Below are 27,788 nucleotides of genomic sequence, written 5' to 3' on the forward strand. Positions count from 1 at the left end.
CTCGTGGTTGATGGCGTCGGTGAAAGTGCGCCCTGCCTGGCAGCCGAGGAGCCCGACCCTTCGGTGCTCCCGGTGCCCGCTGATCGCAGTGCTTTGCCTTCTGTTGGGCCCCTATCGCTGGGGCGCCCTCACAGGATTTAGAAGATCGCTCAGACTTCTTCTTCTTCTCACCTGCTGGGCCCTTCTCCAGCCAGCTGGCGAGGCGGATCAGACGATCCCACATAGTCCGTTCCGACAAGTTCTTGCAAAACACACAGTCCTTCTCCACGTGCGTTTTGTCTTCATGAAGGCAGTAGAGACATCTCGAATGCTCATCCTCCTTGAAAACATTCTGTAATCCGCATCCAGGGCAGTTCCTGAACAGCTCTGGGCGTCGAGCTTCCCTTGTCCTGGGCCATGTCCACGAAGTAGGCCTCAGATCTTCTGGAATCCTCCAAGAAGATTAACTCGGCGAAACTTCGCCCTTGAGGGGCGTAGAAAATTCTGAAATGGGTCCCCGTTGATCGGAAGTAGAAACGGTGGAGCTTGAGGCTCGATTGACTGAAAAAATGAGATGAAACTCTTTAAAAAAATACAAAACGCAGTAAAAGCTCGAGAGCTATAGCACGAGGACTCCCAACACTTGAATGTGCGGTAAAAATTTGAGGATGGCTGCCAGGGGAGGGGTTTAGGTAGTGGGCAGTCTTTGGCTGGGGGCAGTATGACCCAGAGACCAGTGATTGGTTACTACTAAGAAAGACAGATCAGAAATGAAACCGATACTGATTTTTTCCTTTACCCAGGATTCTCAGCCTGACAACAGGGAATATTCATGAACATGTGAATCCATGCCAGACCCCATGCTGGAGAAAGAATATATCACAGAGGTGACAGCCCCATTATTAACAAAGTTCAATGCAGCGGGTCTCCTGATGTCCCTTAGGGAGTTCATTATCATACCCCTATTTAAACCAAATAAGTCAGACACTGAATGTGGGTCATACAGGCCACTTTCACTCCATTACCAAGATGGGAAAATACTTACAACCTTACTTGCAAACAGACTCAAAACAGTAATAGCCACACTGATACACCCAGACCAATTGAGATATGTGCCAGGCAGGAACATGACTGGGAACCTGCAGAGGTTGCATCACACATTGGACCACACCAAGGAGAGCAATGACCACTACGCCATAGCCTCCCTGGATACGGTCAAGGCGCTTGATTCTTTTAGGTGGCCATGGTTGGCGGTCATATTGAAACGATTCGGCATGAGCCCAAACTACACCAAATGGGTACAACTGCTATACAGCCAGCTGGCAGCCAGGGTCAAGAAACAGTGCCAAATTTCGAAACAGTGGGTCTTGCAGAAAGGCACGAGGCAGGGATGCCCCTGGTCCCCTATGCTGTTCATCTTGGCCCTAGAACCTCTCGCAGTGTACCTGTGTAAAGCATACAAAGAGGCAGGCATACACATACATGGCAGGTGGCACTTTGGGGCCCTATATGCAATGACATGCTGCTGTACATACAACACCCAGAGACCAATTTACAGTATATACTCCAAGTTCTGGAATGATACGCAGAGCTCTCGGGCATCACGGTCAATGAGCAGAAGTCCATTCTGTTCCCACTAGCAGGTTACAGCCGAGGTGCCCTGGAATTTCTGCCTACACTTCCGGTTAAGTAGCTCATTTAGGTACCTTGGGATAGATGTCTATCACACCTCACAATGGGCACAACACACAGAAGGCGGTAGAGGAAATAACAAAGTCCATGGACTTCTGGATTAGACTTCCCCCTCTTATTGATTGGTAGAGCAGCACTGCTGAAAATGATTGTCCTCCCCAGACTCCTTCATTACTTCACAAACATCTCATACAATATCCCTAAAGTCTTCTTAAAGAAACTAGACACGACAGGCAGGGGGTTTCTATGGCAGAACAAAAGGTGTAGACTAGCGCTGTGCAAATTAGAAAAACCTTCTGAAATGGGAGGCATAGGGTACTCAACTTGGAAGCATACTTTGTGGCTAGCCAACTGCAGTACTTTTCAGGTTGGCTAGCCGATGAGCCAACCCAAGACACACCCATTTTACAACCAGCCTGTTACCCATTCTTCTTAAAAGAGGTGGTATGGATACATGAGTCGCACTTGCGGGTGCCTGCACTTTTATTAACATTAGGGAATCAAATATGGCACAAAGCCTGCAAACCTTTAGGAACCAGCGAGCCTTACCTACCCCAAATTCCACTGGTGGCACTGAAAGCTGAAGACCTGCAATGTAGAATGAGACTGACGAAATATTGGGAACGCAAGGGGGTGGCCACGATTGGGGATGTACTCCAAGAAGGGAGACTAAGGGACTTTGGTGCACTAGCCACTATGATGGGTTTGCATGCAGGAAAATAAATCACACATGTCTCTTTACTCCAAGAACTTAAACAGAAGTGGCTGAGGGGAGGAGGAGAGTTGCAACAGGAAGATGCGATAGACACTTTATAACACCTCCGATGGAGCCCAGTGTCGCATATATACAATCTGCTTATAGGACAACAGGAAGATATGACTATTACAGACCCGTCTGAGGTGGGAAAAGGACTTACAGGGACAATTTGCGGAAGGGGTATGGGAACGTGCGATAGCGTACCATAGAAAATTGTCAAGGAATGCCAAACTGCAGCTCCTGCAATTTTATGTGACCCACAAAGCATATTTGACACCCCAGAAAATTTTGCGCTTTGGCAAGAGCACACACCACTATTGCCCCAAATGTAAACACACAAATGCTGATATGGTACAAATGTTTTTGGCTTGCCCAGTAATATTAACATACTGGGAGGAGATCACACAATTAACAGCCAAAGCAGACATAAGTTTGGACGTGCAATCTCCTAAAGTCTGCTTGTTAGGCGAGTTCTCACAGCCAAAATGGATGAAACATGCTAGCAAGCTCATGGGCTTGGGGTATGTACTAGCGAAGCGTAGAATAGCTATGGGGTAGAAAACACAGAAGGGCCAAAATGTAGGGCACTGGTGGCAGGACTTACAGAAGTGGACTCTGGCAGAGATATCAGTGTGGCAAGAGGCAATCCGCCGAGGTCAAGAGGAAGGAAACTCGGACATCGAATTATGGAGGGCTATGCTCCAAAAGTTGTTTGATACAGTACATGCTCACCTCCGGACGCAAGGGAGTAGAGACACACCCTTCAAGGATGCTAAGGTGACGGTATAACTGTTACACAGAGCTTACGAAGGCACAAGCATGGGGAGAATATGACCAGAAGACAGGCTGGAAGGGGGGATATTTGGGGAGGGAGTTCATGGGAAACAATGGATGCATTGTATGATGATGTCAGATTAGGCCTGTATGTTGTATAAGTTAAACCAATAAAAACACATTAAAAAAAAAGTAGTGAGCTTCTTCAGGGAATTTCATGCCTATTTAAACATACATTTTTCTTTCATTTAAGTGACTGAACACGTTACAGTCAATTCTGTTTGTCCTGGCCCAACATCAATAATGGTGGGAAATACAAAATGGCAAGGGATGAAGAAGCAGAAAAGGTAAGAACAAAAAGGAAACTATGCGTGTTTAATTTTATTTTTCCATTATTTTATTGTTAATAAAAATTAATTATCTGCTTTGATAAAATTGATCCATTTTATGTAACCTCGAGTGTGAGTATTATCAACACTCGCACACATTAGACGGTCTCCTTAAGTAACCAATTTTCAATGTTTAATCAAAATTGTTTAAACTTTACTTCCATACATCATTGTAGATCATTATATGATTTGAATAAAACGAGCTGTGAAAAGAGTATAAGCCTTATTGTAGGACTTGTAAGATTGTTTACACCAGCTAAACAGCCTATTTTAACTTGATTATTCTATACTGGCTTATCACCTCTTAGTTTTATGCAGTATTGCGTGGTGTGGTGGCTGCATGTATACTGGCGATCTTTTTAAATGTCTGCGGCTGCCATTTTGTTGTCTTTTTATACAACAACCTCCTTCTGATCATGGGATTGCAGTGTTTCCCATCGATAGCTAATCTTGTAATGGGATATATCGAGGACATTTTCATTATGCCAGATAAACAGAGAGAAATCATCAAATAGGCTGGTTGTAATGATGACATTTTACTTATTTGGAAAGGTGCAAGCATAAGATTACAATAATTTGCACAATCGATCACTGATCCCCCTTTGGGATCAAATTTACAATGACGCATGACAAAAGAAAAGTGTCATTTATGGACTTACTCATTCAGATAACAAAAGAGAAACAAAGACATTCAGAAAACAGACAAATGCAAATAGTATTCTCATGCCACAAACTGTCACAAAAAAAGTGTAATTGAAAATATACCTGGACGTGAATATTTACGTGCCAAAAGGAATTGTACTAGAAAAATTGCTTATCTGGAACAATGCAGTGTCTTGAAAGCCAGGTTCAAAGAAAGAGGCTATTCTAGGAATAGTACAGATTTGGCTGAAAATAAAGTCAAAAAGCAGACTGAGAGATTACCGAACCCTAAAAAAAAAAAAATACATTGACCAGAAAGATAAATGTCTATTCATTACTGCATTTAACCACGAGAGTCATATAAAACAAAATAATGAAGAAACATTGGAACATACTAAAAATGGACAAGGGGAGATAGGGTGATTTATCATTGTTCTGCTTCATCCCATCTCCCAGTGAGACCCCCAGTATTTTTCGCTTCACTTCTGGCCCTTTTTCTTTCTATCCTGAATGAGGGGGTCCTTTTTACCCTCATTCATTCTGATTTGCTCTGACTTTTGGAACTCTGTTCTCTGTGATGTATCTTTACTATGGAGTCTGCTTTCCTCCATATTTCTTTAAAGGCATCTGTGTTTAACTGTTGCAGCACACATCTCCTTATTTGCAGTGCTGCTGGGAACCCTTTGGGTTCTCCTGTGAGATTCTTTCCTTAGGTATAGGGGAAGGGGAGCAAACCATGTGGAGGAGAGTGCATACACCCAAAAAGGGCAAGAAAAGTAAAACGCTGTTAGCTGAGGGAAAGACAATAATAGCTGCAGCCTGAAAATTCACGCAGAGCAGATGGGGAAAAGAATCAACGGTCATCTGGGCATTGAGGCCGCCATGCCGAGATGGGCCAATCTTTGCTACAGACAATGGCAGAAGGTTACATAAACTCTGAAAACTCAGGAACTTTAAATGATTTTATGTGACCCTGCCTAGGGCAATAACACTCTGACGACAAGCCTTTGTAAACGAGTGAGCTTGGACACAAGACCATTTTCCTACTCAAATTAGGGCCATAAGGCCCCCTTCACTCATTTGTGTTTTCGCTGGACCTGTGCATTGTTATTCAGAGGCGCATCTCTGTTTTGTTGATACCGAACGTAAAGGACTTATTCCCATTTCTGTTTTGTATAGTACATCGAAGTTATACCACAGTTGGGAGCCTCAAGTTATTTGTTGATCCCACGGTATGTGACAGAAAGTAGTTAGTTTGATGAGTAGAAAAGAGACAGCACAAATTACACAGAGTCTTTCACTGGTGCATTTTCAGCGTGGGGCGGAGGGAAGAGAGAGATATTTGAGAAATCATGGCAGCCAGCACTTCCGATCAAGGCTGGTCCTTCTTTGACCAAATTTAAACCCTTCAAAACGCAAGGGTAATGGCCAGCCCACCTGAGCCAGATGCAAGGCTTCCTTCTTCACCATCTGAGTCCGTGCAATCCTGTAAACTTGTGTTCGACTCTTCCTCCATACTCAACACGTCCTTGACATTGGGGAATAGAAATCCTGCTGGGCAAGGAAAAAAAGTGCTACTGACATTTTTCTGTAATGCGAACATAACGCAGCATCAGTATAAAAAAAGGGTGCATGACACAAACAACCACATCAAAAAATGGAAACTTAGCTATGTATAACAGTCAGCTTTCAGTATCTTCTTAAAAAGAAAGTCATTTGAAAAAGTTCTACTGATGGTAAAAATCAAATAAATGCAGAGGTGAAGGATACAGGCTTCAAACATTTAATTCTCTGCAAGATCCTACCACTCCTCACAAAAACCAGGCAAAGAAGACAAAAGTCCCTGTCAATGTGTGCTCAGACTAATGCAATGTGATCTCCACAGCCCCTCGCCCCTCAAAACACTCAAGACAGGCTGAAATTAGTGCCAAATAAGGCAGATTGTGCACCACTCTGGAAAAGCATGAACATAACACATGTGCCGAGTGGAGTCCTGTGTGTTTTGATATGGCTTAGCGGACCAACGTGTACACATTGGAACTATACAAGCCACTGGACCTCCTACACCACTACACCAAGCAAGCAAGCACTGGGTCTTATCCCACTACATCTCGCGTCACTCATTGGTGCAACATGAGGTATGATCTTGACAAAGGAATCATTCAATATCACATATTTGGGCTCAATAACCCAATGTTTTCATGACAAAAAGCTCTTAACGACTTCTGAGATCTTTGTCATGAATGCACCGAGTTATTAAAGTCGAAATAGGTGAGGTAGGATGACTCCTTTATCAAGATAATACCTCACGTGGCACTGTCTGCTTTAAACAAGAGCCATGCTCTATAAACAAGAAAAGAAAGAAAGGGATTTGTTTTTTACCTGTAACTCCATTTCTCCAGCGTTAAAGGGATGGTCTAGTAAAAAAATGTATTTAAAAAATAGATAGGCAACATAAAAAAAAAAATACTAGCATTCTCCGTTTTAAAACTTCCTATGTAAAATTTTGAGCTATTCATGCTCAAAATTCGCAAAAGCAAGCACATGGGCGCATCCATTTTGTGAAATGGAGGCCCTCCTGTGCTGGCTTTTGCTTTTGCGGCACTAATGAAGGAAAAGCCAGCCAGCTGTAGTAAACAAAGGCTACCGCTGGGTGGCTTTCCCTTCATTAGTGCTGTAGGCGGAGGACGGGGACCGGAGTAAACAAACAAATAAAAATGTTTACTAGACCATCCCTTTAATATCTTTCATGGATTCACATGCTGTGAATATTTCCCATTGTCAGGCTGAGAAACCTCGGTAACTTTAATATAGTGGTTTTCCTATGGAAAAACTTCGACACCTTGAGTGTCCTATAGACGTCTTTATGCATGCTTTAGGCCACACCAATGGGACATCCAGTATATAGACCCGCCTGCGACTTCCCTTCAGATTTTAACCTCTCCAAACAAGGGGGATACCTTAAGAGGATGTTTGCCTGGAGGGGTGAGGCCAGAGGGCACATGTGAATCCATGAAAGATACCAACACTGGAGAAATGGAGTTACAGGTAAGAAACTACTCCCTTCTCCAGCATTGGATCCTTCATGGATTCACATGCTGTGAATAGACAATGTAGCAGTAAGAGGACCTGGAGGTGCATAACAGGCAAACAGGACCTGTAGTAGAGGTAATATAAACAACAGAAAAAAATCAATTTCAGTGGACCTTGTAGAGTGAGCCCTGGGAGTCGACTGTAAAGGTTTGTTGGCATTTTCGTGGCAGAATTATATTGTAGATGACACCCATTGTGAGATGCCTTGCTTCAAAATCGGCTTCCCCTTGTTAGAGGGGCCGAAAGCCACAAAGAGATGCCTTAATGCCCTGAACGACTTAGTCCGGTCCCAAGAGAACTTCAAAGCTCTATTGACATCCAAGGAATGCAATGCTTTCTCCGCTGGAGTGGAAGCCTTAGGAAAAATGGTTGGTAAGGCTATCGTAGTGTTCTTGTGAAAGTCCGACGGAATCTTAGGAATAAATATGTAGAGAGGAGAAGCTTGTCCTTCATGAAACGCAGGTATGGAGGGTCAATGACCAGAGCCTGCAGTTCCGAAACAACGGAATGGCCACCAGAAAAACAACCTTCGACGTGAGAAATTTTATGGCAGCCATTGACATAGGCTCAAACAATGGTTTCATGTGGGCCGCGAGCACCAAGTTGCGACTTCAGACTGGGGAAAACTTCTTCTTTGGGGAAAAGTCCTGAAAAGGCCCTTGAGGAAATGTTTAATCAATCTATCACTGATTAGAGGTGTAGAGTTGCACTGCTGCGTGAACCTTGAGATTGCCGCCAAGTGAACCTTGATTGAAGACAATGCCAGATGCTCCTTCACCAACAGCGGAAGGTAAAGAAGGTGGTGTGGAGGTAAAACCCGCAATGGCTGCAAGTCCAGCTGCTACGAACACCAGATACAGAACCTTTTCCACATATGGGCGTATGACACGTTGGTAGATGGCGCCCTTGCTGCAGCCAAGATGCAGCTACATTCCTGAGGAATCCTGAAGTTTCTGAATTCGGAGTGGTCAGGAGCCATGCAGCAAGGTTGAGGGAGCTTGGGTTGTGATGCCACACCCTCCCCTTGTTCTGTGAAAGAAGATCTGGCTCTGACCCCAGGTGAAGAGGGTCATCCACCAAAAGACAATCGTTTGAGATGAGTGGGATGCAGGACGCCATGGTCCCGAGAAGAGACATGTACACGCGGACACTGACTGAAGTTCCCAGTAAAAACGAGCCTGCCAGGGACAACAGCTTCTCTATCCTTTCCTTTGACGGCTTGACTTGATTGAGCGCCATTTGAAAATGAGCACCCAGAAAAACCAAATCCCTTGAAGGCGCCAGACAGGATTTGCTGAAGTTGACTGCAAAGCCCAGACGATGTAAAAGGATATTAGCTGCGCTGAGAGACTCCGCTGTCCGCTGACGAGCTGCCCCCCTGACCAACCAGTCGTCGAGGTACGGATAAACATGGTGTCCGTTTCTGCGGAAGTAAGCCGCCACCGGAGCCAGGCACTTGGTGAAAGTCCTGGGAGCTGACTTTAGGCCCAAGGGAAGCACCCGAAACTGGTAATGCTCGTCGCCGACCACAAACCATAGAAATTTGCGATGCCTGCGGTGCATGGGGATGTGAAAATATGAATTTCTGTCGCTTTACATTTTTGTTGAGCGGCCACAGGTTCAGAATGGGTCGCCATTTTCGGTTTGGCTTTTTGATGACAAACAACCAGGAGGCGGTTCCTCTTCCTCTTTTCTACTTTCCAACGCCAGGACCCTCTTGATTGCCCCCTTTTGCAGCATCAGATGCTCTTCCTGATGCAAGACTTGCAGGTGCGGCTGAGCTCTTTTTACCGGAGTAATAGGGAGTTGCGGACGCCTGAACTCCGAGTGGCTGTATTCGACTGCTTCCAGCACCAATCTGTCTGTAGTGATCAAACGCCACTTGTCGAAGTGGTGCGCCACCCTCCCTCCTAGTCGACTGCCCTTGTGGCAGTCATTGTTGAGGCTTGGACTGACTGCCTCTTTGAGAGAAGGAAGAACCTCTCTTTCGCGGTGCTTGATACTCCTTGTTCAGCTGTGCGGACTGGAAGGAACAGGGTTTCAAACCCTGGGAGAAATAGGTAGATCTACCGTACCTCTTGTCGAGGGAACCTGCAAACCTTGCGTTCCGAGAGACCCCATGAAAGGAGCGAAAGGGGCAAGGGCTGTCAGGGATCTCGCAGTATCGGAGTCTGCCTTCATGTCCTTCAACGCGTTGTCAATCTTCTCTCCGAAAAGAGGTTCCCCTTTGCAAGGCATGTCCACCACCTTGTGCTGAACCTCTGGCCGGAAATCAGTACAGCGAAGCCAGGCCTGACGCCGGAGGACCGCCCCATCATTAATCGCTTTAAACCCAGTCTCTGCCAGGTTGACCGTTGTGATGCTGGAAATGCATCGGAGGGACAGGGCCTCCGTATCCTTGTCCTTTACTGCTTTTTATCGTGTGTTTTGTCGTGTTTTCCGCGCAGGAGTTCATGTGGGACTCCTGGCGGTGCAGCTCTCTCTCTTTTGGTTTGGTGAACAGACCCGTGGGATACCCTTATGGCACCCATGGGTAGGGGTACAACCCTGTGCCCCTAGTGTATGTTTTTGGGCACCTGTGTGTGACCCACAGAGCAGGGTATGGGCTGGTGGCGGCTACGTGCTGAAATGACGGGTGCCCTGAGCGTCCTCCATTTTGGGATGGACACAAAATGGCCCCCATGGCCTCTTGCCTTCCACCTCCTGTTACCTTGATCTTCCCGAAGTCCCGGGAAGCCCTGCCTCTGTCCCTTCCCCCTGACTGGCTGTTGGGTGGAAGTCCCGTATATGGTAGTGTGGGGAAGTGCCGACCAGACTGGCTGGAGCCTTCTCAACGACCGTATGTTGTGGGTACGCCTGTGGGTGGGTCCTGGGTGAATGGAGTGTGTGACGAATATACATTCTATGTTGTGGCTGTCTAGTATCTGGTGGTTGACACAATGGTTGAGACAGCCCTGCCGAAAACTGGTATGAATGCGGCTTGGAGTGTTGAATGGCTCGGTACTTGTCCCAATACACATAACTTGTTGTGAGTGTCTGGAGAGAAGTGAATGGCCTGAATACCTCGTGTGCCTGATTGGCTGTCTGCCTGCCTGAAAACCCGTAGTCGTGATTGGATGCTTGAGTATGACCCAGCGGAATGAATGGGAGATCAACAGTATATCTAGGGACCTCTCACTGCTAGGAATTGTGTTTGAAAGCTGAAGTCCACTACGACGAGTAACTGGAGTAACTGAAGCTTAACCTTGAGCCCTGCTGGATGAGAAGAATTGCTGTTGCTCTCCTTCACCATCTGAAAGCTGCTGTGCCTCAAGAACCGACCCAGAGAGGACCTGGTAAGGCGCCATCTTCCCGAGCTACGAGGGACCATCGTGCACAGCTGATCTTTGCCTAGGCTCCCTGGTAGACAGACCTTCGACAGGCTGCCGACCCGATACAGGGATTGCTGCGGAACTCCAAGGAGAAGCGCCTGGACTGTTGTCCACCACTGTCGCCGACCGCCGTCGCCGACTGGAGCCGCTGCGCTCCCGTTGCCTAAGAACTTCATTGATCCAAGGAGGCTCTCGTCCGCATCATCACCACTGTATCCTGCTGGAGAAGGCCTGACCGTCGATGTGCCGAGGAGCATCCACCAGTGGGTTTCCCGCCACCCAAAGACCACAGAGACGCCGACGACTCGATGCCCTTGCTGGGCCACAGTTCTTCAACTCTTTGCGCTCCAGAACTATTGGCATCGAGGTGCCCTGCACGCCTCTTCCTTGCAGGATGTTTACGCTTCCCCGTCAACGAGCACCGCTAGTAACGATGCGGCCACTTCCCCATCGTAGCTCGACCTATTCTCTGTCGGGCGTTCGACAACCCGTGACTCCTGCCTTAAAGGGAGGGCACTCAAGAAGGGTTGTCGATTTCCCCGACAAGGGACGCTACAACGCCAGGTACTTTGGGGTTGCAGAACTATTGGAAAGTCTAGTGGGAACAATATATGGACTGAAGTCTAGTGGGAACAATATATGGACTGGGCTTGTATCTTTCTTCTACAGGTTGCCCAGGTGGGGGGATCTCCACACAGAGCTGTGTTTAACGGTAGTTACCAGTATTCTGCCTATTGCTCAACCATCTTGCTTTCCATCCCCTCTCTACTGTTGGTTTCCTCTTTATTTTGATCTGTGTGTCATTCTGACCGTGTGCACTTTAATGAGATCTAATAACGTTAGTGGTACCACTTTAGAATTGTACATATTTACCATTGTTGATTTCAGGAGTACAAAGTGAGTTATCGTGATTGTGTATATGACTTTGAATATTAATCATATAAAGGCTGTGTTTTAAATCAATACAGTGCGTGGAAATTCCTTTGTGGGTGCTTGGGGACTACATTGTACTTAAGAACCAGCTCGCATCACCTCTTGAAAAGCTAGGCCTTGATTGCTCGACTACGTCTACCAATACTAGAGAATCTTGGCAGGGGTCTCTGTGTCTCCCCTCTACCATATAGAGAGCGGATGTACAGACCCCCCCTCCGGTCTTCACAACCGCAACGTTAATACTATGATTCGACACTTCCTACCCCTCATGAACAAAAAAGCATCGCCTCCTTCCGCTGCTGCTCTGGCAGGTGATCCAACAGAGGTGCCAATCAGTGCCACATCTCGCGGTCGTACCGCGCCAAGATAGCCAATGAGTTGGCAGCTTTGACGGTAGTAGCACCCATGTGAGGACCTTTTTTCCAAAAGCGTCCAGCTTACGGCCTTCATTTTCAGGGGGAGTCGCACACTTGTGCTGGGTACGAGCCTTTCTACATGCTGCAGCCGAAGCAACCGACTCTGGAGTAGGCTGTGACGTCAAGCACTTTGGAGTTGACTCCGGCACCTTGTACCTCTTCTCCAAGTGGCCCTTGACCACAAGCTCCGTAAATGGGTGCTGCATTGTCCGAAGCCCCTCCTGCCACACCTGGTCCAATACAGGGATCAAGAAGACCACCTTTCTCCTCTTCCCCATATGGTCAAACAAAAAGCAGTCTTTCTCCTCCTCTGGGATGAGCCCAAACTCTTGACAGGCCTTAGCCATTATGGCATGAAAAGCTCCAATATCATCCGGCGGAGATGGCTGGCCCGGGCTACTCGGAGAATCCAGATCTGGATCATTATCCCAGGTATCCGCCCGTCTGGGAAAAGATGAGGCAGTCGAGAGAGTGTGCTGCGCAACGCTGTCCGTCTCAGATTCCACTAGTTCCCCTTCCTCCTGATCCCTCCGAGGAGGACTATACGTCCTGGCAGACGGCGGAGGAGGCCGGACCGGGGAAGACCTACTGCGAGGGGCTTCCAAAACATCCTCCTGACGAGGAATGGTAGGTGAGTTCTGCATCAATGGAAAAGCCGGAGCCTGAGGCACAGGGAGCCTGGAATCCAACTGCCCCTGGAGCGTTTGCAACAAGAGCAAAGAGTGTGGATTGACAAGAGGATACTGAGGCGGGACAGCCTCCAGACCCCCTAAAGTGGACGGAAGAGAAGGCTGCAGGCCCAAGGCCAAAGGATCCAGAAACGGCTGCACTTCCTCCTCCGGATCTGAGTCTAACTCATAAGCCGAGGTCATCTCAAGTTGGAGAATATCTATCGGGAGTATGGACATAAATTCTGCCCCTTTCTGCCACATCTTATCCCTGAGAGACAATGGACTCGCAGCAGCCACCAGCTTCGCCGAGGACGCCTGCATTTCCACCGTCGTCATCAGCGGGGTCGTTGACCGGGTCATAGATGTTAATGCTGTCGTCGATGGAAGGTCCCTCGTCGAGGAGGCAGTCGTCGGTGGATTAGAAAATAACAGACCAGACGTTGGCACGGTCTTTGGCACCGACACCTCCTTAGTCAGAGAAGAGGGATGAGGACTTGGATCGGTACTTCGGTGACTGATGGCCGGAAGAGGAGCAACGCCTGTCCCTGGAAGATGACTTCTTTGTTGACGAGGACAACGAATGAGACCTGAAATTCTCCTTGTCCGATGCTGAGTCGATTCCACAGGTCTCTGCTGGCGTAAACCCGAGCCCTTCGGCTTATCCGCCCTTGGCGCAGACTTGCCTTGTGAGGCGGGGCCCCAACCCTGCACTACTCTGCATCGGTCGTGCCACCGAAGACTCACTGCCTTTTCCCAAATCCGACGCCGGCCTAGCCTCACTAGTGAGTTCCTTCTTAGGCGTTGGCTCTGCCCTTTGGAGTGATGGTGATCACTTGGCCAACGTAGCAGAGGACCTGCTGTTACTCACCACACCAAATCACACCAAATCAGCTTGGGGTGTTGATAAGTGAGAGTGGATGAGGACATTCTCCAGGTAACCACCTGCCAGCCAGGCTTCACCAAGACTCAGCTGAAAAGTACTCTTCTCTATGATATAACCCTCTGCTGTGCTGGCTTTAGACAGACAGAGGTGTCTATCAAATAAAGGAGCGGGGAACACACGTACCGCCAACACCAAGGCTGCAAAAGAAAAAAAAGGATGATTAATGTCTAAATACACAAACAGTGTACAAGCAATGCCCTAGTGCTCTTTCTTAATACGTGGTGGTTTTGGTCTGGGATGCTTATATACTGAACCTAAACAGAAAAAGTATCTCAACTCACTATTCCTGGAACTCAGGACATCACAGTACTAAAGATGAGCAAAGGAAACAGGCTTACCCAGATGGGATGCAAGTTGATGTGAAAGGTGGTTAACAGTCCAGGACAACAACGAAGGGATAAAACAACATAAGGGTGAGTTAGTACAGGTAAACTTCCCCGGGCGGCACATGGGTTGCACTAGGTACGGGATGGTACACAAAGCAGGGTAGCGTCCAGGAGTGCACGTGTTTTCGATACTGAAAGAACAGTCTTTAAATGTCTGTGGTTTTAATATAGCAGAAACGAAGGAGGAATTGAATGGTTGAGATTGTCAAGTGTGTGTAGTTCTTGTGAAGGAAAAGAGAAGAAGCTATCTGAGGCAACCCTGGAGTAAGGTGAAATAGGGTCACAGACAGACGTAGTAAGAAGGCACAATAACTATTCCCCAACTGGGAGATGTCCAATGCTAGAAGCTGCAGATAACGTGATACTAAACAGGGTTTACCGGAGTTGTAAACAGCTGATATGCAGGGAGCAGGAATGCAAGCTAGTTCACCCACGGGAAGGTACATATCAGCAGAACGTTAGGCAGAAAGCCATCCAGAGGCAGGTTGGACCGGCAACGGGAGGTGCATTAATGAGTTGAACACAAGGCAGAAGAATATCCAGAAAAACAGGTCAGGTCAGCAATGGGAGGTTTCGATAACAAGCAGTACTTTGAACAGAAGGATACCGTAAGCCGTTCCAGTCGGCAACAAAATCAGCAGGCAGGAAGGTACCAATGATTAGGAAGTAAAGAAGTCGGGGGACGTAGCCAAGTCAGTTTTCATAGGAGTAGCATTTCGGATGAATAACGCTACAAATAGAAGCACCGTTGCTCTGTTGAACGCCAGAATTAAACCCCAGGAGGGGGGCGGGTTCTATGTGGCGAAGCGTTGTAAACACAGGCCGCTGGCGAGTCACGTGACGTGGCGCAAGCCCTGTTGACAGCAATGTCAATGTGCGTCTCCATGGCAACCTCCACCTGTGCCAAAGAGAGACCCGCGCACATCGTTTCCATTGAGAAACAGATCCAGCGGTATGTTTAATAAATGAACACTGCAGGTCAGCCTTCATATGTGTAACACCTGCCCCCGCGGGAAGAGCCCACCTCCGAAGCCGCATAGGCCCCCTCATTCAGCCAGCAAATCAATCGCCTGTTAGGGTCCCCAAGACTCTTCTGGGAGACCCCTGACAGATGGCAAAATTCTCAGCTGAGTGATTGGGGTATAAGCAGTACAAGCAGTCTGCATGGCCGTCCCTCTCGTACACATTCTTGAGGCTGCAGGTCGCACACGGCTGAAATAATGACTTCTTCAGACCTACAGATGACATGACAGGACCTAGAAGTATTGAAAGACCCACTGGAAACAGCAAAGGCTGTGTAGAAAAAAGAACAAATTCTCCGGAGAGAACACAAGGTGATCCCAACAGTTTGGAAGATGGTTGAAATCTTAAGGGAAGCTGCGGGGGCAGGCTATATGCTGGACATCCCATTGGTGCTGCCTAAAGTACCCATAAAGACGTTGATAGGACACTCAAGGTGTCGAAGTTTTTCCATAGGAAAACCACTATATTAAAGTTACTGAGGTTTCCCAGCCTGACAATGGGAAATATTTCAGCATGTGAATCCATGAAAGATCCAATGCTGGAGAAAATAATTTTCCCTGGGAGAGAATTCAAGAAAATGGTGTATGGTCTTCAAAATGACTGAAAAACAGCAAACTATTTCCTAAATTCTATGTAATGAATAGCTTGGCACGGGGTGCCAGTGGGGCTGTGGCCCACAGCACCCAAGATGGCCATGTAATCATGGCACTCTGTCCGCTTTCATATCAAGGACATGGATCAACAGACAAGCCCAAGCCTGGTGTATGGTTTTGAGAAATGTTATTTTTTTTCTTATTGATCTTTAGTAAATATTTCTCTACCTTCGTACAAAACCTCAGCCTAAACTCACTTCGCCTACAGTTGTCTTAGACAGGCCCTCTCTGACTTTCCTGAAAGTCTTTCAAAACAGCTCCTCCAATATTATTTGACAGTCCCAACATAAATGTCATCTTTGCAATGGTCAGGGTGGTTTCCTCATTGGAATCTAACCACATACACAAATAGCACTCTCTCTTCCCAGGGGATCCCTTGCAGTCCAAAAGGGAAAGTAAATTGAAAGGTGACAGATTTGGCTTACATCAAACTGCTGGTTTGCTTGACTGTAAATAACAGAGTCCAGAGCAGTGGGCAGCAAGGCCCCAAGAGCACGTCAGCTCCCAGCATCAATTCACCAGTAGAACCTCAGGTTAGAAATAAACACAACAAGAGGTTGCACAGCCATTGCTGGGAACTTCATTTAGAATGTTGCTCAGAGTTTGACATGTACAAAATGTTGCTCACAGGATGAGGATGTCTCTTTAAAAAGTTCAAAAGATTTCGGGGAATCTCCCACTAACTCACAGTTACTAGGTTTCACTCTCTAAACACCCCCCCCTCCCCGGTTTGTCTCAAGTTGATGGTAGTATATGCACACCTCGAATCTCCTAGCTGGTCCTGTAGATATAGTTGCGCCTCCATCTCATGTTGCAGATACTGGTGGAGTTTCTTTTCAATTTACAACAGACCTGAAAGGAGTTCAAGTCCTAGTTTGCACAGAAAAGCATAAGTAGGCCTTATCAGCACTCTTTCCTAGCATCCAAATGTTTCCCCTCTGCACAATCCCTCCATTCATCCTCTGGTTCTGATCCTTCTGAACTCCACGTCTCCCTCCTCCCTCCCTGACGCCTGCCTCCCCGACGCCTCTCTGACACTTCGACCCATTTGAATAGTGGGACCAACTATTTTCGGCACTTCAACAAACCCTGCAAGTAAGCCTTCTCGGAATTGTCCCTGGGCCAACCAGTGGGCTGACCAGCTTACGCAGAACATTTGCGCTGTCTCCGCCGTCGATTCGAGGAGGCCGTCGAAACCTGGTATACTGCTAACTCTGTGTCCCCGGCACCCTCACACCAAATTTCGAACACTTGGCATTCCCAGGTCTGAAGTGAGACGAGTGCTCCAGGACCGGAGTAAACGCAGTTACCGTGTTGCCCAGCTGGAGCAACAATCTCTGCACGTGCGCTGCATTTGTGACCCTCTTGCCCCTCAAGCCTGCTGCAGTGAAACTGGCCTGATCCATCCACCAGGAGTGGAGAAATCGCCACTGTCCCGTTTGGGAATCCTCACTGTATCTCCAGAACTGAAAGTCTTAGAGCCGTCATATTGCCGCAGTAGAACCCGCAACCGAAGTGGACTCGACTGGCCAAGTTTGGTCCGGAGTGCGGCTGGGGCCGGTGAGTAACCCTAACCTTAACCGGTGGCCCCTAGCACCTCCATCCATTATTATGCATGTGTGGCCCTTGGGGGTCCCTCTCCTTTCCACTGCTAGTACGAACTAGTGAACTACTCCCGAACCTTGGAATCACCTCTGCCTCCAAGTGGAGGCCCTCCTCGAATAGTGGGAATCTATTCTTCATCACCTCACATACCTTCCTGAGCTGCTAGAGACCCCTGAAGAGACCCCGTCTTGCCCATTGGAACAACTGCGCGCGCCTGCACTTCATGTACTATTGAGCATAAGGCTCCTCTCTTCTTATGGTTTGGACTGCCTCTTAGATAGGTGTGTGTTTGATGTTGAAGGGGACTAAAGACTATCTGCACTACCTATTTTCCTTCCCCTCTAGGTTTGTGAATGTATTTTGTGACTTTAACCCTTTAGACCCCAATGGTCTTGTATATATCTTGTATTGATTGTGTTGTGTTGGTTTAGTAGGATTGCTGCGATTCTTTTACTGTGTGTTGAGTTACAAAGGCCTTGTAATAAATATGTTTATATTTTTTTATATATACACCTGTCTGGGAGTAAATTGTAAGTGTCCTTGCTCTGTGTGCTCATTGAGCTCTTTCAGTCACCCTCAACCCTCCTGAGACTTAGTCTTGACCGCCTACCATAGCTACCTTGATTGGTCTGGCTTGTCCAGAGGTTACCATGTTACAAGAAACTAGGCTGGCCTTCTGAACATCTGCCCACCAGGTCAGAGTTCAGAAATCCATCTTAACAACAACACATAAGCAACCCAGGCCCTCATAAGCCAAGCAAGACAAACAATGATGCCAGGTAAGTTAGGGACGATTGCTCTACCCATTGGTTTAAGTGTTGGAGGTCTAGGGGTCGCAGGTGCACAGTGGACTTCTGCTAACTAAAACTACTGGGTCCAGTAGTTGTAATCAGTCAATGATCTTCTAAAAATGGATTACCACCAGACTGGATTACCTGTAGTTCAATGAAGACCTCTGTAATAACTCCTTGATTTTGGAGGTGTGAAGAATCAAAGGGGCTCTCACAACCCAAAACCAGAGGATCCTGTGCTCAGATGGCCAGGGAAGGGCCATCGATTTTGGATCCTGACCCTCGGGGAAGACAGGCGAGGCAGGATCACCTGGGTAGGGGGTCCTCAGGTAGTGGGGGAGAGACATCCAATGGCCAGACATGGTAGTCCCCTTTTCCAACTACCCCAAAAATCATTATCCCTACCTATTTTATGGGAAACTACATCTCCTAGAATCACTCGCCACTTCACCTTCCCAAAACCTCTAAGACGAGGAAGAGGAGAAATAAATTGATAAGGATTGCCTTCTATGCTGTATAAGAGCAATGTCACACTAATGAGGTCAGGCAGAGTAAGGCATGTAATCTCAATCACATGCACCTGAGTCTTGTAACGCTTGGTAGAGTGATAAAAGGTGGTATGCACAAGCACACAGAGATTGAGACTGGGAGCCGAGAGAAGCAGTTCCAAAAAAGTCAAAGGAGTTAGATGCTGTCAAGCGGGAAGGCCAATGGACTGCGTAAGAAAAAAATTATGAGCGGAAGAAACCCTGGCAGGAGTCCTGTGTTTGGAGACTGCTGTGGGCAGCTAGAAAGGAACGGTGTGCACCCGGGAAGCACACCTTGCAGGTGCTCCAGGACAGCCGGCTCCCCTTCCAAACACGAAGCAAGGTCGGGGAGGAAGCACAAGACTGCGAGCTGACGGCCTTGGAAGAAAGCAGGAAGGCATCGCTGAAGAAAGGCTCTCCCCCCCCCCCCCCCCCCAAGTAAAAAACCGGTGACCTGAAGGCCGGCTTGTATTAGAAGTAAGCTTGGGAGCATAGTTAATGAAAGGTTGCGATAGAACTTCCGAATGCTTAATGAAAGAGAACTACTATGGTGAGACGAGAAAAGGATACAGATTAACAGAGGAATTTGCAAGAAATCTTCGGCCCTTCTAAAGACTCTGTAAATCTGCAAAAGGGAACACAAGATATGGGAAGCAAATGAGAACCGACATTAAGCAAAGCAAATACAGAAAAATGACCCGAAACCCAGGAAGCTGACGTTTTGTGGAACATTGAAAGTAAACAGCTGATAATGATTGTGAAAGGGCCAAGCAGCCAAAGTCAGATAAGAGCATCACAAACCTTTTGAAAATGAGAAAACTGTTCTAATGGGATGTTGGAGTGGTCATGCAAAGGTCTGAGTCAAATCCTTGCAGATTCGAAAATCTTTGATAGTAAAAGCCCAAGGAACAAGAAGTTGAAACAAGTGAATTAAGACTTGGAGAAGGGCACCCCAAGGTGAAAGGAAATGGCAGGCTAGAGCCTGGCAGAGGGAAGCATGTAATGAACTTCTGGTGAACGGAAAGTGCATATTGAAATAAAGGGGAACATTGTGCTGTGGTTAAAGAAAATGCAACATTGAAAGAAGTCTGAGTCAGGCACAAGAAGGCTTGTGTAGGACAATGGTCCTATGGTTGTTTCAGAACTGAACTTTACATGGAAAGCGAGACCAAGAGAGCTTAAAGGACCTGTTGAACTGTGTAGGTGTCTCAGTAAACCAGAGTGTGCTGAACTTGATTAAACTGTGCCCGTCACATATCCATCTGAAATCTCTAAAACCCTGCAATAGAAACCGTGGGGAAGGGAACTTCTGTACAAGACATTCTGACACTTCTTTTGATAACACTTGTATTTCTTTATTACCCCTGTACAAATTTGTTGTTAGAGAAAGAAGGCTAGGGTAGGTTTCTTTAGGCCTTCATAATTTGACAGACTGATGAGGACTGTTTTTCTTTGGTTTCATGGTCGAGATTACTCCCATGTTAGAGTTAGGATCATCTAGGAATTACTCCAATCCTGCTGATTTTCTAAATAAAGGTTTTTGAAACATACATCTGTCGTCTTGTATATCTGCTGTTGATACCATGCCCTCTTTGCAGACCCCAGGACAGCACAGGCATGATGGGCAGTTGAAGCGACCACAGATGGGGCTGGGGCAAAAGGACAAAGCAAGACAGGACTGAGACATCACCAGGGCTCCCATGCTTGGTAGAGGGCAATAGCAACAGAGCTTCTATGTCCCTGGCTAAAGACCAGGATGCATTGCACGATTCACTCACAGAACAGTCTGCATGAAATCCCAGAAACAGGATAAGCCCCCACTTTAGATGCTGTACTGCAGATACGGGACCACAACTGCTCAGAGCCCCTTAAGGATGCTGTGGCGAAGAGGCCACCAGGGGGCGCACAGGCGATGGCAGCCTGATTCCCGAGCTCCCTTAGAGGCCAGGTCGCAGCGGGGAACGAGACCCCCCTCTCCCCCCCGAAACCCCTCTCGGAGTAAAAACGTGTCGGGGCGTCCAGTGAACCCCTGGGGCCCCCACCGAGCGAAACAGCGACGCTCGGGGACCCACGGAAGGAGGAGATGTCGAGCCGCGGCTTCCACGTCGAAGGCGTAGCGTGTGATTCGAGCGACCTCGGGACAACAGAGGCCAGCTGCGCCCGGGGATCTGAGTGGAGGGCTCAGGCCCCCCGCACCACAATGAGTCCCCACCCCCCGGGGATTGCGGCTTTCGGAGCGTGAGCCAGCCGCATTGGACCGTGACAGCGACCTTCCTCCACTCCCCACGGAACGCTGGTGCGGGTGCGTAAGAGACCTGCACACGGACAGGAGGAGGAAGCACATCCCGGTACCGGGCCCCGGATTGGAGGGAGAGGCGGCGCCGGGCCCGGGGTCCTCCCCGCGCCATAGCGCCTTTCGGCCCCGAGAGGCCTCTAATATTCCAGAGCGGGGTGGGGGGGTCCCCAGGATTGCGCCTCTGCCCGCCCGCGGGGGAGGGGTCTCCCCGCCCCTCAACATTGTCGGAGCCTGGGCCCCGCCGCCAACAGCAGCACGCGAGGAGGGAGAACGGGTCGTGCTGGGGAGTACCCCCCCCCCCACCAACACGGCAAAGAGATTGGGCTCGCAGCCCTCCATTTCCTGGCAAATGAAGCAACCCTCCCCCTCCATGGAGTGACTCAAGGGCGCTGAAGGCCCTGGGGCTACCGCTCTGGGTGCGAGGCCCCTGCCTGAAGCTGGTGGGGCGTGTGCCCGCCCAGTGGCGACCCCCTGGGCACTGCGAGAAGACACAGAAGTGAGAGGGGGATAGCCCTCCCCATGGTGAACTGGGGCCTGGGTCTTATGCTCTGGGTGTGCTGCCCCCGCCTGAGGCTGGCGGGGCGTGTGCCCACCCGGCTGCAACCCCCAGGCACAGACAAGATCTACGGAGGAGTGAGGGGGGGTCCGCCCCTGCCTGTTTCTCCCTATCCCCTGGGGCACAACCAACAGCGCGTCATCGGCTGGCCGCAAAGGGTCTTTCGTGGCCCTCATAGAACTGGGGAGCGTCCCGGGGCGATTCCGAGGGACAACTCGATGGACTGGCATAGGAGCTTGCAGAAATATCGATTTCAAACATTGGATCCTACCGAATCCAGCCCTCCCCAGGTCAGGGAAATGGCGCACTCGGACGCCTCAGCACCCTCAACGGCGGCGATGGAGAGGGGCTTTGCCTCCATCATACAAGAGATCAGAGACATGCGCTCAGACATTGCCCAAAAGTTTGAAAAAATGGATCAACGGGTGGATAAAGTAGAGGATAGAATCTTACAGGTTGAATCCAACCAATCGTCAGCTGCAACCCTAGAGGTAGAGACAAATATGAGGTTAACTGGCCTCGAGAAGAGGGAAGAGGAGAGGTTGCGACAAATGGAAGATTTGGAAAATCGAGAACGGAGAAACAACCTCAGGTTTTTTGGAATTCCGGAGGCAGAGGGGGAGACTGAGAGAGAGTCCACCCGAATGGTGCGTAACATTATCACCCTCCTCTTTGAAGAAGAAATGACCACGGAACTCACGTTTGATCTGGTGCACAGAGCAGGGGGCAAGGCGGGGGGACCCCGATCGATCCTGCTCCGGTTCCACTATTATTCGGAAAAAACACGGGTGCTGGAGGCTGCCAGAAAGGCTCGGGAGACCACATACAATAACTCCCAGGTCTCCATTTTTCAGGACCTCTCTACATACACATTGGCCAAACGCAGGATGTGCCGCCCCATCACGAGTTTGCTGAAGGAGAAGGGGGTACGATACAGGTGGGGCTATCCCTTCTTCCTCACTTTTGAATACCTGGGCCAGCGGACAACGTTGATTACAGATGAGGACATCAAGGAAGCCATCCAGGACTATGTGTCGGACCCCAACCCTTGAGGGGGGCCTTCTGGGCCAATTTTAGGAGGTGCAACTGATCCAGGCCCGTCGAGTGGCAGAAGGAAGAAAACTGGTGCTTGAAAATTTAGGAAAATGGGCACTCCCTCCCCCGCAAAAGAGGGAGAGCAAAAAGACTCATAGGGATAAATACTTAAGAAACCCGACCAACAAAGGTGCGAGAGCAAGGATCACAGAGACGACCAACTGAAGCAGCGCACCCAAAGGTGGGTGGCCTGAGAGGCAGGAGGCCAAATAGAATCTAGAGTTTCCCGGATATGCAAGTAAAGTGGGGGCAACCGAGGGGACGAAACAGGGGGTGGTGGGCTCACGAAAAATTCAGTTTAGCAAATGATCGCCTGGCCGAAAGGGGCAGGCTGGTGGTCTGGCCACAATGCCAGTACTGGCGGAACTAACTGGCTGGACGCCGGGGTGGGGGCACACAAATTAGTTGGGGGGACAGTTTAGGGGGCAGTTGGGGAAATGTTTTAAAAGTGTCCCATCGACGAGACAAAGGGAGCGAGAAGGGAGGATCGATGCAAAACTGCTGACCAAGGGCGAAGGAAACGCAGACTATGGCTGATGCCCGACCTGCCCTGGGAGTGGGCACCCTGAATGTGCGAGGGCTAAATACCCCCAAGAAGAGGTCTCTGATTTGCAGAGAGTTCAGGAGGGTGAAATTAGACGTGCTCTTCGTGCAAGAGACACACTGGGAAAGTGGGAAAGAACCTAAAATGCGAGGGGGGGGAAATCGCAGAGGTTTTCCATGAATCCCATAAGGTTAAGAAGAGAGGGGTGGCCATACTGATGGCAAGGGATGTAGGTTTTGATAAGGAGGCAATCCTGAAAGACCCGGAGGACCGATACCCGTTGGTATGGGGCTCCCTACAGTGCTCCCCACTAACCTTGGCAGTAGTATATGGCCCGAACGAAGGACAGGCCCAATTCAGGGAGGAAGTGAGGGACAGGCTTAGGCTATTTGTACAGGGCCCGCTGGTGGTGGGGGGAGATTTCAACATGGTCTTAGACCCACTCATAGACAGAAAGCGGGTAGGGCCCCGAAGCCTCAGACCCGTGGACGAAGCCATGGCTCAAAACTTTCAGAGGATTAACAGGGACCTGGGTCTGACAGATACAATCCCAACCCCCAGAACGGGGGCCCCCTCCTTTATTTACTACTCAGCTGTACACACATCATTCTCTAGGATAGACTACATCCTGGCAGACGAGATTCTCCGTCCATACGTAGCAGGATATAAGATAGATCCCGTCCCCTGATCGGACCATGATTTAGTCCGAGTAACTTTAGCAATGGGCTGGTGCAGAGAACGTAGAGGGCGCTGGAAATGTAATGATGCCCTATTGAAAGATGAGGTCCATGCCCAAGAGGTCTTAGACGCCATCACAGAGTTCTTTGAACTTGACGATAACGGGGAGGTGCCCACGCACACGCTTTGGGACGTCTTTAAGGCGACCCTGCAAGGAGTCCTCATAAAAATAGGTGCTCTGTAGAAAAAAGTGAGAGAAGCCCAAGAGAAAACCCTACAGGGAAAAATATCCCACCTCCAGCCGGGGGGCTCTCCGGAGCACGCCCTGGAGCGTGACCGACTAGCTGCACTGGAAGACTGTAGGCTTCAGTTAAAAGACCTCCTCCTGCATAAAACGGAGAGGAGTCTCCAAATGGTGAAACAAAAATACTACGAAAAAGGGGATAAAGCGGACAGGATCCTGGCCTGGAAGCTGAGGGAGGTCCAGAGGAGTAGAAGGGTGAGGGAGGTGAGGGATGCCCAGGGGCTCCTTGGTTGCGACCCTCCGCATATCGGAGAGGCCTTCCACCAATATTACAAAACCCTTTATTCCTCCGAATACGATGGAGACGATACCCAAATAGAAGTCTTCCTGAACTCTATACAGATCCCATCCCTCTCGAAGGAGATGGCGGAGGGGCTGGAAGGTCCGGTAACCGAAGATGAGGTGGTCAAGGTGATTGGTGCGATGAAGGTGGGAACCTCTCCTGGGGAGGACGGCATCACTGTCTTTTTTTACAAGAGATTTCGTTCCTCTCTGGCCCAGTACCTGGTGTAAGCCTTTAATTCCGTGCTGGAGGGGAACAGCCTCCCCGAATCCATGATGGGGGCTATAGTAGCGGTCTTGCCCAACGAAGGGAAGGATCTCATGGAATGTTCCTCCTATCGCCCCATATCCCTGTTAAATATTGATGTTAAGATCTTGGCCAAAGTGGTGGGGAGGCGGATGGAGGGAATAATGCCAAAGCTAGTCCATAGGGACCAAGTGGGCTTCATCAGGGGGAGGCAAGGATCAGATAACATTTGCAAGACAATAGACCTGCTCCATTTTGCCCAAACATCGGAGCTCGACGCATGTGTCCTCTCCCTGGACTCGGAGAAAGCCTTCGACAGGGTCGAGTGGCGCTATACGAATCGTCTCCTCCAAAGAATGGGCTTCGGGACTCACATTAAGAGCTGGGTATTTGCCCTTTACAGAGCCCCCACGGCATGGGTACAGATTAACGTGAGGCTGTCCGATGCTTTCCCCCTCTCCCGTGGGACGAAGCAGGGTTACCCGCTTTCCCCCCTGATATACGTTCTTACGATGGAGGCATTGGCAATAGCGATCAGAGCACACCCGGACATCAGGTGAATCAGAAGGGGTGAGGTGGAATTCAAGCTCTCTCTGTTTGCGGATGATATCCTGGCCTATCTGGTGGGCCTGATTCCTCGCTCCCCCCATTCCTGGCTTTAGTGGTTGCATTTGGACGCTTCTCCAGCTTAAAAATGAACACTGCCAAATCGGTCCTGCTCCCAATGCAAAAGCTAGACCCAGTGCTAGACCCCCTGGACAGATTTCACGGGATTAAAGTGGAGAGGGCCGCTATACGGTACCTGGGGTGCTTCTCACTAGAGACATATCGAAATTGGGGCCCGCTAATTATGATCCTATGATGGCAGAGATCACTTCTAATTTGAGGAGATGGGGTAAGATGATCCTCTCATGGTATGGCCGGATGACTGCAGTTAAAATGAACATACTGCCCCGGCTTCTGTATCTTTTCACAGCTCTCCCGACCAGCGTCCCAGCACAAACCTTTAGCGATCTACAGAAGGGGGGCCCCGAATTTGTATGGCAGGGGAAAACCCCAAGAACTGGAAGGGCCATCTTGACTCTGCCGAGGGAGGAGGGGGGATTTGGGTTCCCGGACTTTCACCTTTACTACTGCGCCGCCCAACTGCGCGTCCTACTGGAACACATGAAAGAGGGAATGGGAACGTACTGGTCTTATTTGGAAGATATGGATGCCCATCCCCTAAAGGTCCGTGACCTTTTGTGGGCTCCTCGCAGGTCGATACCGGAACACCTACGGTCTCATCCGACTCTGGGTGTTCTCTGGGACATCTGGAAAGAGAGCCCCCGGAACGCATACCTCACTACATGGCCATCCCCGATGACCTCTCTCTGGGGCCACCCCCTTAACCTGGGAAGGAGGGGGTTCCGACACTCCCAGATCTGGTCGGACATGGGAATGGAATGGGCTGGGCAGATGTTCAGGGAGGGCGAATTCCTAACCTACGAGGACCTGAGGGACGCTCTCGGACGAGGGTCATTTTCCATCTTTGAATACATACGCTTGAAGGGCATCCTCTGCGACCAGTCGTGGGGCCCAAACCTGAAGAGATAGCTGACCCCTTTCGAGAAATTCCTCGACTCTGCGACATCCAGAAAGGGAGCGGTGTCCGGCAAGTATAAAATCTTGAATACCGCTAACCTTCAGGGCAGGAGAAGTTTACGAACGTTTTGGAACGATCTAGCGGGTGAAGAAATTTCAGAGGACGCCTGGGCTAGGATATTTAAGATAGCATTTCACAGGAACCCATTTACCTCAGACATGGAGCACAACTTTAAGATGTTACAGGGGTGGCACAGGGAGCCCGTGAAACTGTCGAAGATGTTTGCGGGGGTGTCCCCGTGGTACCCGAGAGGGTGTGGACAGATAGGCTCCAGAGGTCATATGTGGTGGCTCTGCCTGAAAGTCCAGGCTTATTGGGGGTCGGTGTGGGACTGGATAGCGGAAGTGACTGCAGAACGACTGCCTCTGAACCCCCTAACGATGTTACTGGGCCTCCCCCTGGAGGAAACAGACCTACACCGATATCCAAGGATGTGGGAAACCATGCTGAGGGCAGGCAGAGTCGCCCTGGCCCAGAAATGGAAGAGCCGGAGACTCCCTCCAAGGAGGACTGGTTGAAAAAAGTGAAAAACATGTTCCTGATGGATAGGCTAACTGCAATAGTGAATAATGACACTTGCTCATTCCTCGAGAATTGGTATGAAGTGCAGCAATCCTGGGGTTGGGATGTACATTGAACCTGTGATAAGGTCCCTGTCCTGGATGGATCGGGACCCTGCATGGACTGCAAGATAATTCGACCTGGAGGCCCACGTCCTGGGGAATGGCGGCAGTAAACCGATCAGTGAAATGGTCACAATTCGCATCACCTCAAACTCAGGAAGCAGGGAGAACATCGGAAGTCTCCCCAGATGAAAGCGCTGATTTGGACACGGGGAATGGGGGAGGGAGGGGAAAGGGGAAGGGGAGCCGTGGGGCGAGGGATGGTGTGGGGGGTGAGTGGGTTTTATTGGTTTCTTTCTATTATTTGTTGTATTACAAAATGCCAATAAAAACTAAAGTTAAAAAAAAAAAAAAGGATGCTGTGGCAAACCAGAAGGACTCTGAATACAGCAGATCACGCGTCAACTGGATTTATTTAAATAAAAGAAAAATGCGTAACTCACCCTACCACTGCGAGGGAAGTTCCCTGCCTTCAGAACCAAAAACTAAGGGTGCTTGTCAAAGTCTAAATCAAAATAGTCCAAAGTCCAAATCCTAAACAACTAGCTGGCCGTACCACTTTAGAAAATCTATCTAAAAGAAAAAATGGAGGCTTGTGCAACAGCCTCAGAGAGCGATTCTGCATGGCCCAACTCGTAATTGACCTATCAGTCTTAAAGTTAATTGAAAATATTTTATCACAGTTCCCAAACTTATAGGCTTCTTCTGTTTAAAAACACAAAATGTCCTCTTGGTTATTTTCTTTCGGCTCCCACCCACCCAGGGAAAAATTATAATTATTTCTTTTCTCAGAGTTTACCAGTGGTCATTTCCCTCCAGAATCATTTTTGAACATACTTCTCTGTGTCCCACTTCGTTTGCACAGGGACTGCC

General features: G+C 49.0%; 1 protein-coding gene across 7 annotated transcripts in view; it reads right to left on the reverse strand.

Moving 5' to 3' along the window:
* Nucleotides 1-27,788, reverse strand: part of LOC138580128 (zinc finger protein 777-like) — a 323,670-nt gene that overhangs the window by 94,986 nt on the left and 200,896 nt on the right. For 4 of the 7 annotated variants that reach the window (XM_069650431.1, XM_069650429.1, XM_069650428.1 and 1 more), the window contains one exon: nucleotides 5,671-5,787. The exons of 1 other annotated variant lie outside the window; for it this stretch is intronic. In XM_069650431.1, the coding sequence (XP_069506532.1) occupies nucleotides 5,671-5,787 (117 nt within the window). The remainder of the gene's footprint in view (nucleotides 1-5,670; nucleotides 5,788-27,788) is intronic. 2 more of the 7 variants (XM_069650432.1, XM_069650427.1) reach the window with 1 other exon arrangement.

The sequence above is a fragment of the Ambystoma mexicanum genome, chromosome 3p (assembly GCF_040938575.1).
Source record: "Ambystoma mexicanum isolate Mex_15411 chromosome 3p, UKY_AmexF1_1, whole genome shotgun sequence".
Classification (NCBI taxonomy): Eukaryota; Metazoa; Chordata; class Amphibia; order Caudata; family Ambystomatidae; genus Ambystoma; species Ambystoma mexicanum.